At 37.9% G+C, this 14,991-nt stretch overlaps 1 protein-coding gene across 1 annotated transcript in view; it reads left to right on the forward strand.

The window, feature by feature from the left end:
- The window catches only part of ACACA (acetyl-CoA carboxylase alpha), a 260,073-nt gene that overhangs the window by 58,624 nt on the left and 186,458 nt on the right, over positions 1 to 14,991 (forward strand). The window contains exon 5 of the mRNA XM_033090744.1: positions 14,607 to 14,739. Within this exon, the coding sequence (XP_032946635.1) occupies positions 14,607 to 14,739 (133 nt within the window). The remainder of the gene's footprint in view (positions 1 to 14,606; positions 14,740 to 14,991) is intronic.

Below are 14,991 nucleotides of genomic sequence, written 5' to 3' on the forward strand. Positions count from 1 at the left end.
CTGAACATCAGAATTACTTAGCGAGCCTTAAGAAATTAGCTCCATCACCACAGATTCTGATTCATTCGATATTGGCTCAGCTCAGAGCTTTTAAAAAAACTATCCAGATGATTCTAATAAACAGCCAGGGTTTAGATTATAGGTCTAGCCTAGATAAATATAAGTTAGGGCGGCTATTGATGCTGTTATTATCTTGGTGCTTCTATTGTTAATGGATCATAAAAAATTAAGCTCCTGTTTATATACTCAAGATACAGACTCTGTAGTAAAATCTCATACTGGGTCTGGCTGAATATGACTATCCTGCCTTATGGTTATCCCTGGTGTTTGGGGTCCTTTCTTCTGAAAGATGAGGTTGTGAATCTCAATGAGTCCCATTTAGCTGTTTAGAGGTCAAAAGAAAAGAGTTAAACAAGTTAATTATGTATTACATCACAGATTCCTAGAACTGCAATGAACCAGAGAGATAATTTAGCCTAATTCCTTTTATTTAAATAGATGAGAAAACCGAGGCCTAGAGAGGGGAAATAACCTACCTATGGATGAATAGCCTGAAAACTGGAATTCAAAGTCTGATGCTCTGATTCTGTTTCAGTAACTTTTCCACTCTACTTCCCTGACCATACAAGTGTTTTAATTATATAACTAGTTCAGACAAAATTGGTTTTAAGGAGTTAATGAACAAAGTATTGCAGTCATGTGCCACATAATGGCGGACCGCAGGTAAGATTATAATGGAGCTGAAAGATTCTTATTGCCTAGTAACGCAACGCATCAAATCACACAAATATTTACCATTGTGTTACATTTGCCTATAGCATTTAGCACAGTAGCATGCTGTACAGGTTTGTAGCCAGTATCTTTGGGGAACAGAATTTGTCACCGCAAAATATATCTATTTGACATAAGGATTATTTTAGGGTAGTTAATTTTAAGAAATAGCACACATGGGAGAAACTCTGAAAACCATGTAGTTACCATTTGTAAAAGACATTTATATTTGTAAGAGTGTTTTTCTCCCAGTATGGGGAAGAAAGGTATAACCTCATCTCTAGAAATTCTTAGACTAAATCTGCCTAACCACCTTACCCTTGTTTACTGTGCTTTTTCTGGTGACTTCTCATAACTGACTCCCCCTAGCATCTTCTTTTGTCTTCAGTTGAAGATAGTATTTAATGTGGTGGCTTTGGTCACTTTGGCGAGTTAGGCAGTTTTCCTGGGCATCTCCCACGTATGTAGGAAGTATACAGGTTATTAAATTTTTGTTTGTTTTCCTCCTATTAATCTGTCTTTTACAGGGGTGTCTCAGCCAAGAGTCTGGAAGGCTAGAGGGAAAATAATTTTTCCTCCTCTAAGAGCAATAGGCTATACCATATACCTAGGTGCGTAGGAGGCTATACCAGCTAGGTTTGTGTAAGTGCACTCTATGATGTTCGCACAATAATGAAATCATCTAAGGCTGCATTTCTCAGAATGTATCTCTGTTCTTAAGTGCAGAGCATGACTATGTATCTAATCTCTGGGCTATAAAGAGGAATAGAGGGCAGTATTTAGTGACAGGCAAAAGGGATCAGGTCTTTATTTTTACATAAACAGTTTTTATTACTTTATAGTTCACTCAGTGGTTGACCTACAGTCTAATATTGGTGGCGGTATCTTCCCCCGCTTGCGATCACATGTAAATGTGTGGGAGTTGTGAGTGGGACTGCTTGCATTGAGAAGACAAGAGGACCAATGATTCTAAACCTTCTGCAATGTCCTGGATAATCCCACACCACCAAGGATTGTTCTCAAAATGTCATAGTGCTCCTGTTGAGAGTTAAATCTAAATCCTTAAAGCCACATAGCGCCTGGAGAAATTTGTGTAATAAGAGACTATATAAAACAGAATATACATTTGTTGGATTGGGAAACTGTGAGTGGGACACTGATAAGATAAATACCATTATTATAGGACACTCAGTTATTGTTTGCTTTTGTGTTTTTTCTTTAAAGATTTTATTAGTGAATATTGGGGAACAGTGTGTTTCTCCAGGGCCCATCAGCTCCAAATCGTTGTCCTTCAGTCTAGTTGTGGAGGGCACAGCTCAGCTCCAAGTCCAGTCACCGTTTTCAGTCTTTAGTTACAGGGGGCACAGCCCCCCATCCCATGCAGGAATTGAACCGGCAACCATGTTGTTCAGAGCTCGCCCTCCAACCAACTGAGTCATCTGGCCACCCCTAGGACACTCAGTTGTTGATGTTACAAGGCAATTTTGTAGTTGCTAAGTCCCAATATTGATAGCTGTTATTGCAAAGACTGTATTCAGTGGTATGTGCACCTGAGAATTTGTTTGCATGTCCTCCTGCTGCAAAACTCAAACCCATAGCTTGTGGAAGAGCCATGGATTGAAGTGTGATCGGCAGCCTGGGCAGGAGACACTGCCAGTTCCCATTTGCTTCTCAGCTAGCTAATGTTCCAAAATAGAACAAAGGTTCTCCATTGATCTGTTTCTTAAGTCACTTGTCAATATGTTGTCCCTGAGGGTAATTTAAATTGAGTCAAATTTATTTGGTATTAGAGAGAATTCTTCTGACATCTGCCACCAATTAGGTATGTGACCATATCAATTCATGGTACCTCTTTGGACTCATTTTCCTCATCTATGAAAATGAGGATATTGGTTCAGGTACTCCTTTTCATTCTGAACCCAAAGTTAAATAGAGACTGGTTGATTTTAGGATTAGCTTTCTGAATGAATAGTCTAATTCTTCATAGATCGTATAGATTAAAGGGGCAGGTACATTCCTAAGAGATGTCATCTGGAGGTCATCTAAAACCAAGTGAAATGACTGCCACAGTATAGGATGGGACTGGCCTCCCAAGTTTAGAGCTTGGTTTTAGGTGCTAAATAAGAAGTCTAGGGGGAATTTGGGGTAGGCAGGAATAGAAAACAGACTTTCCAGAAATGACTTGCATCACATATTTTCTATAGAGTACCAGTGAAAGACCAGATGAATCACTTTCTAAGCTTTATGACCCAAACATTTGAAAATAACACCCTAAGGACATAGTTATAGCTCGGTGGGAATATGTATTGTATATTCCTCATTGTAGACAACTATGCCTTTTAGATACGACCAGCTAGGGGTTCAGATATCAGCTAGGTTCATATAGTTCTGAACCTCATTATTAATATTTAATTGAACATTTGAGAAGAAAGACCATTAAAGACTGAATGTGGGCCTCTTAATTTTGATAAGTAATGTATGATTTGGTGGCATGTAATAGAGCCATCTAGTTGTATGGATATTGACATTTTCTCTGCTCCTTGTGGGATGCCAGTTGAGGTCAGATTGTTCTGCATATTTACAATGCGGTCTAAATCCAGATCACCCCATGCTATGAACCAAAGGTTGTAGTCAGCTTTGTCAGTCGTATGCCAAATTCCTGGTTGAAGTCCAGTTGGAAACAGGTTACTCCACAGTTGGATCCCTTAGGGTAGGTAGTGTGATTTCTTTAAACCTTTTTTATCCTACAATTGAAGTTATAGTATTTGAAGCTCCATCTTAACTTTCTCTTAAACTTCTTAAAATATATGCTCAAACTATCAAATGGCCAACATTTTATGTTTAGCAAGCATGTTTGGTTAACGACTTCATTTAAAAACAATCTGTCAAATATATGGTGATGGAAGGAGAACTGACTCCGGGTGGTGAACACACAATGGGATTTATAGATGATGTAATACAGAATTGTACACCTGAAATCTATGTAATTTTATTAACAATTGTCACCCCAATAAATTAAAAAAAATAAAAAAATAAAAACAACCTGTAATTGCTATTGTTTGTATATACATAAATACAGCGTTAAGATTTTCTGTCACTGGGGTTTAAGACAAGTAGTTGCTGCTTTGGAAGGAGAGAGTGATAAGTTAAGTCAGAAATTGCTCCTTGAAGGTGGGTTATATTCCTATCTCCTTCCAGGTCTAAAAAGAAAAGTGCTTTTTGGTATTTCCTAAAACGCATGGTTAGAAATAATTCGTATAGAGCTGGACTACAGATTTTTATCCACAGGACATAATGGTGATGAGGTGAGATTCTGAGAGAATCCAGGAGTGGTTTTTAACTTCTGTTCCCATTGGGTCAAGAGCGAAGTTAAGGGGGCTAGAATAGTGATGTGATTTGATCAAACTCCACAAAGGACAGAGCTATGTTGTTTTAGCTGTATATGTTTGTGTGTGACCAGGAAAGCAACAAGGATTCTCTTTTCTTTTTAGACTCTCACTCTTGAGTTTGCAGTGATTTCATTTAAATCTAGTGGTGGAGGTAAAATTAAATAATAGCTGCAAAAGCTTTTGGAAAAATAAAATGTGCCATACTGGTATAATATGATATTATTTATTATGGAGGAGTCATTTTGCGAAGTAAAATTTTTTGACTAGCAAAACTTCTTTAAGCCTTTTTCATATTAGAGCTTAAAACTTGGAAATTTAGATTTGAAAAGCTGTTGATTATAGCAAACATATACCGTCGATGCTATAATTCAGATGTTGAGAATGTTGGCATAAGAAACATGTAAACCTATAGAGAATTTTTTTTTTTTAAGATTTTTTTTATTGGGGAAGGGGGACAGGACTTTATTGGGGGAACAGTGTGTACTTCCAGGACTTTTTCCAAGTCAAGTTGTTGTCCTTTCAGTCTTAGTTGTGGAGGGCACAGCTCAGCTCCAGGTCCAGTTGCTGTTGCTAGTTGCAGGGGGTGCAGCCCACCATCCCTTGTGGGAACCGGCAACCTTGTGGTTGAGAGGATGCGCTCCAACCAACTGAGCCATCCGGGAGCTCAGCTCAAGGTGCCGTGTTCCATCTTGGTTGCAAGGGGCGCTGCCCGTAAGGTACTTGAGGAGCTGAACTGGCAACCTTGTGGCTGAGAGCCCACTGGCCCATATGGGAATTGAACCGGCAGCCTTCGGAGTTAGGAGCATGGAGCTCCAACCGCCTGAGCCACTGGGCCGGCCTGAAGTTGAATTTTAAAATGTAAATTAAATAGGCATGGCTTCCAGCTATAATTGAGTGAAACGATCGACAAATCCTTAACTCAAAAAACAACTATAAAGCTTGACAAAACCATTTCAACACCCTTGAAATCAACCAAAAGGCATACAAAAATCTGAGAAAAGTTTGTCTGAAAACCTGCCGAAATTCAATAAGAACACTAGGAATTCCTGGTTTTCTTGCCAAGGACTATTCCCATTCTCTTCCTTTAGCTTGGCTGGCCCGGAGGTTTTGCCAATGCAGGTAGCCCATGAGGACTGGCAGTTTGGCTCCTATTGACGAGAGCTCACTCATTTTGTGGGTGATGCTCATACTTAATGGTGGTGTCTGTGGAAGTGACCATCTTGGGCAGTGGCTGATGGGGGTGAGCCAATGACTCCTCTAGACTAAGGTGTGGTTTTGGTTGAGACAAGCACACATTGCCGGCTGAGGCTATGTGCATGCACAGAGTAGATGGTAAGGCCCAACAGAAAGTAAAAGCCAGGGCAGACTTGGAAATGTCCTGAACTTTGAGTGTGCTACCCTGCCTCACACATATACATGAACAGAGCACAGAGCACAAACGCCTTACTGACTTCAGGTGTTGGAGTGTGACCTCTACCTAATCATTGGCTGGCTTCTAGGCTGTGCCAGACATAGAGATAACTCCTTAGGAAATAGGTTTAAACATAAACACAAGCAATAAAAAGAAAATGAGCTGAGGCATTAGTGCCTGCTCACTTTGGGAGAGACAGATTTCACAGATTTAGCCCAGGCAAGTTATTAAGCCAGGAAAGAAAAAAAGAAGCAAACAATAGAAACAACAACTCATGGGTAAAAGAAATCAGAATCTAGAGTTGCTACAATAAATTATTTAATACAAGTTTTCAACAGAAAATCATGAGACATGAAAAGAAATAGGAAAGTGTGACCCATATTTCGGAAAAAAAGAAGTCAAAAGAAACTCCAAGTGTCCCTAGATGCTGGATTTAGCAGGCAACAGGTCTTCAAAGTAGGTAGGATAAGTGTGTTCAAAGAACCAAAGGAAAACATATTAAAAGAACTTTTTTTTTAAAGTACAACAACGGAACAATAAATAAAATTCTCAGTAAGGAGAGAGAAATAAAAAAGAAGCAAATGTCACCAAAGAGGATATACAGATGGCAAGTAAGGATGTGAAAAGATGTTTAAAGGAAGTGCATTAGCTTTAGGGAAGTACAAATTAAAACAATGAGATATTATGACACCTACCAGGGTGCCTCAAATAAAAACTAGTGACAACACCACACGTTTGCAAGAATGTGGAGAAATTGGATCACTTTTGTGCATAGTTGGTGGGAATGTAAAATGAAACAGCCACTCTGGAAAATAATTTGGAAATTCTTATAATTTGGAGTTTCCTATAAACCTAAGCATTTACCATATGATCCGGCAATTCCACTCCTAGTTATATTCCCACTAGAAATGAAAGCATATTTCCACGTAAAAGCTTGTATATGAATATCCATTGCAACATTATTCATAATAGCCACAAAGTGGAAACAACACAATAATCATCAACTAATGAATGGATAAACAAATGTGGTATGTCCATACAATCGAAAATTATTTGGCCATAAAAAGAAATGAAAAATGGATACGTGCCACAACACTGAAAGCATTATAGTAAGTGAAACAAGCTGTCATAATATAACACCACATTATGTCATTCCATTTATATGAAATATCCAAAATAGGCAAATCTGTAAAGACAGAAAGTAGGTTAGTCATTGCTTAGGACTGGGGAGGGGTTTGGGGGACATAGAGAGTGACTGCTGCTGGGTATAGGGGTTCATTTTAGGGTAATGAAAATTCCTAAAATAGATTGTGATGATGGTTCACAACTATGTGAATATAATAAAAACCATTTGAATTATATCTCAAAAAGTTATTTAAAATGATTTTAGCAAGGTCACAGGCTACAAGATCCATATATAAAAATCAGTTGTACTTGTATATACTAGGTAGCAATGAACAAGCAAAAATGAAATTAAAATAATTTCATTCACCATGGCATCAAAAAGTATAAAATACTTAGGGATAAATTTAACCAAAAAAACCATAAGACTTGTATCTTAATAGTTATAGAACAATGCTGAAAGAAATTAAAGAAGAATTTAAAGATCTAACTAAATGGAGAGACAGTCTGTGTTCAGGGATGGAAAAACTCAATATTGTCAAAATGGCTCCTTTCTCTAAATTGATCTATACATTCAACCCATAACTAAATCAGCAGGCTTTTTTTTTCTTTCTAGAATTAGATAAGCTGATCCTAAAATTTACGTGGAAACCCAAAGGACCTAGAATAGATACAACAATTTTAGAAAAAGTGAGCAAAGTGGAAGACTTATACTCCCTGATTTCAAAACCTACTATAAAGCCATATTGACCAAGGCCGTGTGGTCTTGTTGCAAGTACAGGCGTATACATCAGTAGAACAGAATTAGAATCCACAACTAAACCTTTATACATATATATATATGGTCAGTTGATTTTCAAAAGAGCTACATCCTTGATTGAAGATTTCTCTGGTTGGAAAAGTCCCAGTGTCAGTGTCTCACAGTGTGTGCTGCAGTATTAACTCAGACCGCGTTGCAATCAAACCAGCTAATGCGTCACTGTCTGCTGGATAAACAGCTACGTCATCCCTGGTGTTTGGCATGTTACAATGCTGGGATCAATGTGGGCTCCTAGTTGGATTTTGTGCCAGGTATGTGTCTGCTTTGGACACTCTATTCATGGTAGATTAAAATGGGGATGCTTTGAATTTGGAGGAATGAATGAATGTGGCTTTTTATTTCTTGTGTTTTAATATTACAGAGGGATTGTGAGCAGCACCCGTAAAAGAAACTCTAGCTTTGTGGATCTGGGTGTGCTGTGTTAGTGTTTAGTTGTTTTAGAAAGAAAAGTACGGACTCAATTACTGAGTGTGCCTCTTTGGTATGTTTTTCTGATACAGTTGAGTGCAGAATAGCCTGCTTTATTCTATATTCAGTACTTTAGTTGGTTTTTGAATGTTCAACTTATATAATAAAAGGAGAGAGTGATTCTCTTTTGGGAACTGCCTACACCTGGAGACACTTAGATGTGTGTAAAATTGAGCTCCTCCTATATCTGTGGTTACTGTAAGTGTTCTAGACAAAGGCCTCTGTACTCTGTTTTGAGACATGTTATTCTGAAGAGACATGAAGATAGGAGGGAGCCTCTGTATCAGCTTGGTTCTTTAAAGGAAACAGTAAACTTGACTAGCTTTATCAGACATTGGCATAGTATAAAAGGAATGATGTAAAGTGTACAGACGAGAAAACAACCCAGGACTTCCATTTTCTTTCATGGCTGGTGGTCATGTTGAGTGGCCTGATTGAGTCTTTTCAATTTGGGTCATTTGAATGTCATGAGATCAAGGTTTGTCTTCATCATTTTATCTTCGATTTCATCGTTTGTCTTCTGTCTGTGCTCCAGGTCATGGTGTAATTCTGTTTTGGAAGGTTCTTAGCAGAGTTGGCATCAAATTATTAACTATTTCTGTCCAGAATTTTAGTGGGAATTTTTCTATGGTGCATAAATCAGGTTAGACACAACTCTGCTGAATTATACCATTCTTGAGGACTTGTCTCCCGAAGTTGTGATTCTATGGATTCTAGCTGTTAGTGTCTTTCCTCCCATTAGAAGACAGCAATATCATGAGCATCTAATTAATTAAAAGTTAAAACAGGAGTATGTTACTGTATAACATCCAGCCACCATTTCTTTATTTCAGTGATCTGTCTCTCTGTGGTAAATTTGCTGTCATAACAATAGATGTGTCCCAGGAGCCTTTCCAGGCAGGGTTTTTCTTCCCTGCTTCACTTGGGTTAGATCTCTGTGTCTAAAATATTTGTCTGGGCCCATTTTCCTTTCAAGGATTTTACCTACATCTTCTCTATATCCCATTTGTACCACCTCCATTCTTCTTTTCAAGTTTTAGTGCAAAGGACCTTAGATTTTGTTGTTTTAAGAAAGGTGTTCGTGTATGTGTGTAAAACTGTGCTGGCCTGAAAAATGGAATTGTGGCTTCTGCTTTATGCAGAGTTCCTTATTAGTGGCATGTCTTGTCCTTTGTACTTGTTTTATTTACTGTCTGACCTGCTTTTCCCCTCTCTTGCAGTCTGATAATCAGTATTATTTGTTTTGATTGGATCTCAGAAATTACCTACTCAGGCGGTGCTGTCTTCCTCCCTCTGGATTTCATGACCTCATTATTTTCTTGGCTTAGTTGTTCTTGTAAACTTTGTCTTCTTTTTGCCCTGGTCCCTCCCTGTCATGTGCTCCTGGCGGCCAGGAGACACTGTGGAGCTTTTCTCTGGTGACTGTCAGAAGAAAGTGACCGTTGTTGAAACACATTTGCTGCAGCTAACTAACGCAGAGTTGCTAAGATCTATTTTTCAGTTCTACAAGCTTTCAGATTTTTCCTCCTCTCCTCCCAGTCCCCTTGGGAAATCAGCTAATTCTAGGTATGAGCCAAGAGTAGGGAGAAAATACAAAAAGGAGGAAAAGTGGGGAAATATGGAAATTGGGGACAACGTAGACAAAAAGACGTAGTTTGAGGCCATGAGGAATACTGTAGTCTGACTGAAGCAGGGCCGAGAAGTAGCAGAAGGCACCGTGTCTCTGGGCCTCCTGGGTTTTGAGAACCTGCCACAGGAGGTGAGCTGCGGTTTGTGTTTACAAGATTCAAATCCGAAGAAAAAGCTTTCATTCCTTTGCCATCGTGGTATGGAGGGTTCTCCAGAGAAAAATAAGGAGATGAAATATTACATGCTTCAAAGGTAAGTTTCAGGGTGCCATATTTGGGCAATAGATACCTTTAAAAAACAGTAAGGCATGGCAGCTAAGCCCTGGAATTTATGGGAAATTTTTTGATGAACTTTCGTATCTCTAAGAAACTGTCTTTTTTAAAGGTAATGAATAAAAACTCTCATATTCAATCCTGGGTTTCTAAACCGTTATTTTACATTCAAAATTTGAACCAAAGATATCTGAGCCCATGTGTGATATTGTAGCTACGCTGAAAATAAGCATCCCTGTGCAGATCTTGTTGTTTTATTATTTCATTAAGGTATCTCACTCAATCTGTGCCAAATTTGCGTACTGGATTTGGCTGGCTGTTCAAGAGTGAAGTCTCTTCACCTATTGTGGAGGAAGATACCGATTCTGTGTAGTATGTAGCATCCCTGTGGAAGGTAGTTATGCAGAAAACATTTTTAGAATGTGTCTCCAGGGCAGGAGAATTGCCTGCTGAATTGTCCTGGCATGTGACAGTGGGCAGCCAGACTGGAGTTGTTAAGAGTGCCATCAGGCTCTCTTATCCTGGCATCTGCCTTCTACCTACTGTTGGAACTTAGGCTGAGGAGGAAACGAGTCAGGCCTTGGCCTTCTTCAGGCCTCTTGCAGTTCTGTGCCACTAGCAGAGGATTGACATAAGACTTGAATGATTTGCTTGATAGCGGTACTTAAGGGTCCCTCTATATCTTTTTTGTTTGCTTGGTTTTGCAATCTTGAGAGTTTTCTTTTTTTGAAAAAAATGACTTGAAAATTAAACTGGACTTTGGCAAAAACAGAAAACAGATGGGAAAAAAAACCCGACTTGGAAAATTAGTCTTTAGAACAATCATCCTTTCCTTTTCCTTTTCTCTTGACCTCTTCCACCCTTTTGGGGGAAAACCAAGCAAAACTTCCACTGAGAGTCAAATAAGTAAAAAGCAACTGATATGTCACACACACACACACACACACACACACACACACACGTATATATCTACATATATAATCAAAATGATTTATATGTGTATATATAGCAAACATATATAACATTGTTTTATATATGTAAAACAAACATATATTTATTTATATATACTATATTTTACATGCACACAAAGTTTTATTTTGTTTTTCTGTGGTTAAATACAACAGGTGATCTATCCATTTTTTCCAAGAATGCACCCCTCCTGGAGCCTTCCAGTTTGAACAATTATCTAGGAAATTCTCTATTCCTCTATGTTGGATCCTCTGTTTCTTGTCTTCCTTTTTCTTGGTTTACTCCATTCTTTGGGAAGACAGCATTCTCTAAGAGCTTCCCAAGAAAATGTAGGTTGAGAGATACAGATTTTGAGATCCATTCAATTTCTAAACTATTGATTAAATCTTACGACCAATTTTTCCCCATCTTAATTTTATCAATATAGACTTTGCTGTTCTTTTTGTTTATACTCAGGCAGCTCCTTATTGATCCTAGGGTGATATCTTCTCTATCTCTTCATTCCCTCCCTAAATAACTGAAAGCTGATCTCTGAGGAGTGTGTGTGTGCGCGTGTGTATATGTGTTTAACTTTAGGTGTATAGAATTATATAGTCATAATCCTTGGTTCATGGCACACTCATTGGTCTATGTGTGGCCCACTATTATTTATTTATTTGGTTAGTTATTTAGTTATTTTTAAAAATAATGTAGAAAGAATTTGAAAATCTACCACCTAAAACAAAAGTACTCCTTGAACATCACCTGCATCTACCCATATGGTCTCTCCTCTCAGCCTCTCCCTGCCTCCCCCCACCCAGATAATCATTTTCCTTAATCACATGTTCATCACATTCTTTTGTTTTCCTGTTTATATAGTTTTATTGTGTGTGTGTGTATATATATATATAGGTATATATATAGGTATATATATAGGTATATACATATATGTATATATATAGGTGTATGTATACCTATATATATACATATATCTTAAAAGTATGTGTATTTTAATTGTTTTTAACTTTATGATCTGTTTTCAATTTTATAATCTGTATATACTCTGCTCTATACAATATATTTCAACTTACTGTGTATTACTTGTATGTCTAGACACTTGACTAAGGTCTCCTATTATTTCTTATAATTTGTCTGCAGAATCTTTTATTTTCTATATAAATGATGATATCATTTGCAAATTATGACAGTTACTCCTTTGCAATCCTGATGCCTCTAATTTTTTTTCCATTTTATTGCACTTGCTAGGGAAATCTGAGTCGTTTCCATTTATGGATTTTCTAAAATTAAACCATCCTTACATACGTGGGACAAACTCAACTTGGTCATGGAGTAACATTTTTTACTAATATTTTGTCCATCCTTACACCAATACCTTACTATTTAGAATATTTTGTTTAGGGATTTTGCATATGTAGTCATGAGTAAAATGGACCTGGCCTTTTACCTTCATGTAACATCTTTGTCTAGTTTTACTATTAGTTTTACTCTAGCTGGGAAGTTTTACTTCTTTTTGTATTGTCTGGAAGTTTGTTAGACTACTGCCCTTGAAAGCTTGATAGAACTTGTCTTTTAAAACCACGTGAGCCTGGTATTTTATTTGTGGGAAGATTTTAATCATACTCTTTTATTTTGCAAAGATAAATTACTGCAGTGTTAAGGTTAGAGTATAGGAGAAAGGAAGAAAAGATAGGAATAGAAGAAAACAGCTGTCTCTGAAACACTGTATAAGGGATCTTATTTATATCCATTTTCTCATTTAATCCTCAAAATACCCTTTCAGAGGGTCTATCAGGCAAGGAAAGAGAAAGTGCATTAGATATTATAAACAGGGCATTCAATCGTGAGACTTGGTTACTTACATGTTAGAAGAATAAAAGAACAAGAAAGGGATGCTGAGGTAATCTGGAGTTAACACCTGTAGAAAGCAGTTTACTATCTCTAGGGCTGGGAGAAGAAAAAGGAAATGGTAGGAGCTCGGAGGAGGGCCCCTGAGGGCTGGTGGTGCTTGAACTTCTGGGGTTAAGCTTTGAGTAGCTGGTGCTCAGATCCCTGACAGGTGATTGATGGGCCCAGGCAGGTAGCCCAAAGAATGAGTGAACATGACAAGGCAGCACTCTGCCTGCGAAGGAGCCACAACGTGCTCTACTTGGTACCTCTAAGGGAATTCATTGAGGCTCTTCCCGGGAGTGTCGAAAGATGCTGGAGGCTGGACTGAGCCCTCTGTTATTGAGGAGCAATGCTGATAATAGCTGCAAAACAAGAAAGAAGTCTCTCTGCTTACCTTTCTCCCTTCCCACTGGCAGAAATGAACAGTTTTGCACAGAGCAGAACATAAAAGGGTGGGCTTGGAGCGGAGCGGCAATAAGTAAATAGCTAGACCAATGGATACTATGCATATTTTTCAAAGGGAAAACTAAAGCTGAGCAAGGTTAAATTGTTTGCTAAAGATCTATTGGAGCTATTGAGTAGACAGATCTGGAATTTAAACTCAGGCCGCTACGTGATTTCATCTAATCTAAAACACCATTGACTGTAGAGGCATCATTATTGTCTATACCACTGAGGAAAAAAAGTACTGCCAATTAAATAAATCACACTATCAGTTGTAAGATACATATCAATTTCAGAGATTTTTTTTTTAAATGTTAAAAAAAGGGAAGAACTTAAAATCAATGAAATACGGTATATTATGCTGCCTTGTAAAGAATTTGGTTTTGGAATTGTTCATTTTGAAACACCTATGGGATACACAATAAACCATTTAGTAGGCGGTTAAAAATGTGCAGTTATGTATAGCTCATAAGAAAGATGGGGGCTTGAGATACAAAGGTGAAGGTTGTCCACAAGCCAGAATCATGATCCAGAAACAGTCTTGCTAACAGTGTTTTTAGCTTTAACAGTCTCTCAGCATCTTTTATACCATCTCATTTCGTTCCAACCTTTGCCTATTTCTTTGTGATGGCATTTGTTCGTAAACCTTAGTATCATTTATTATCCAGGAACACTTATTTTTCCTTAAATTTCCACATGCAAAGGTCGTTCTTTTTCATCTTTTCTTATGGCAGAATCGTATTCCATTGTGTATATGTACCACAGCTTCTTCAACCAATCATCTATTGAAGGACACTTTGGTTGTTTCCATATCTTGGCCACTTGTAAATAAAGTTGCAGTGAACATCAGAGCACATGTATCTCTACAGATAAATGTTTCCAGATTTTTTGGGTAGATACCCAGGAGAGGGATTGCTGGGTCATATGGTAATTCTATTCTTAATATTTTGAGGAACCTCCATACTGTCTTCCATAGCAGCTGCACCAGTCTGCATTCCCACCAACAGTATATAAAGATTCCTTTTTCTCAACAGCCTCTCCAACACTTGTTATTATTTGTCTTGTTGATGATAGCCATTCTAACTGGTATGAGATGATAACATACAACATGATATATAGATGATGTATTACAGAATTGTACACTTGAAACCTGTCTAACTTTACTAACAATTGTCACCCCAATAAATTTTAATTAAAAAAAGAGAAAAGGTCAAGCCACAGGTCTTTTGTAAAAAAAAAAAAAAGATCGTTCCTTTCCCCTCTGTTCTGTTGAAAAAGTATGTGGTCTGCCAGCATGCAGTCTTCACAAGGGTACAGTGGAAGTGCTGTTTATAAGGATGGTAGTGAAAAGCAGATCTCCAGGGGAGATAGATGGTGTGAAGAAATCCTACTGATAGACTTCTACGGTTTCTCTATTTTTATAGGTCCAGTATGTCTGGCTTGCACCTAGTAAAGCAAGGTCGAGACCGAAAGAAAATAGACTCACAGCGAGATTTCACTGTAGCTTCTCCCGCAGAATTTGTTACTCGTTTTGGGGGGAATAAAGTGATTGAAAAGGTAAGTTATAACTTAAGGTTAATAAGTTAGAAATTATTCTTCCAAAGTACATGAGATTTAGTGCCCAGATTTGTTGTCTAGGTTTGCTCAAAACTGATATTTAGACTTTCAGAGACCTTGCATCTTTATGCAAAATTATCCCTTCTGCCTCCCTAGCATCCTATGAAATAATTTTACTATTTTCTGTACTATGTATTAACCACTGATAATTTCGTCAGTGGCTAATTAAGAAGATGAAGCAGTGCTCATAAA

The sequence above is a fragment of the Rhinolophus ferrumequinum genome, chromosome 21 (genome assembly GCF_004115265.2).
Source record: "Rhinolophus ferrumequinum isolate MPI-CBG mRhiFer1 chromosome 21, mRhiFer1_v1.p, whole genome shotgun sequence".
NCBI lineage: Eukaryota > Metazoa > Chordata > Mammalia > Chiroptera > Rhinolophidae > Rhinolophus > Rhinolophus ferrumequinum.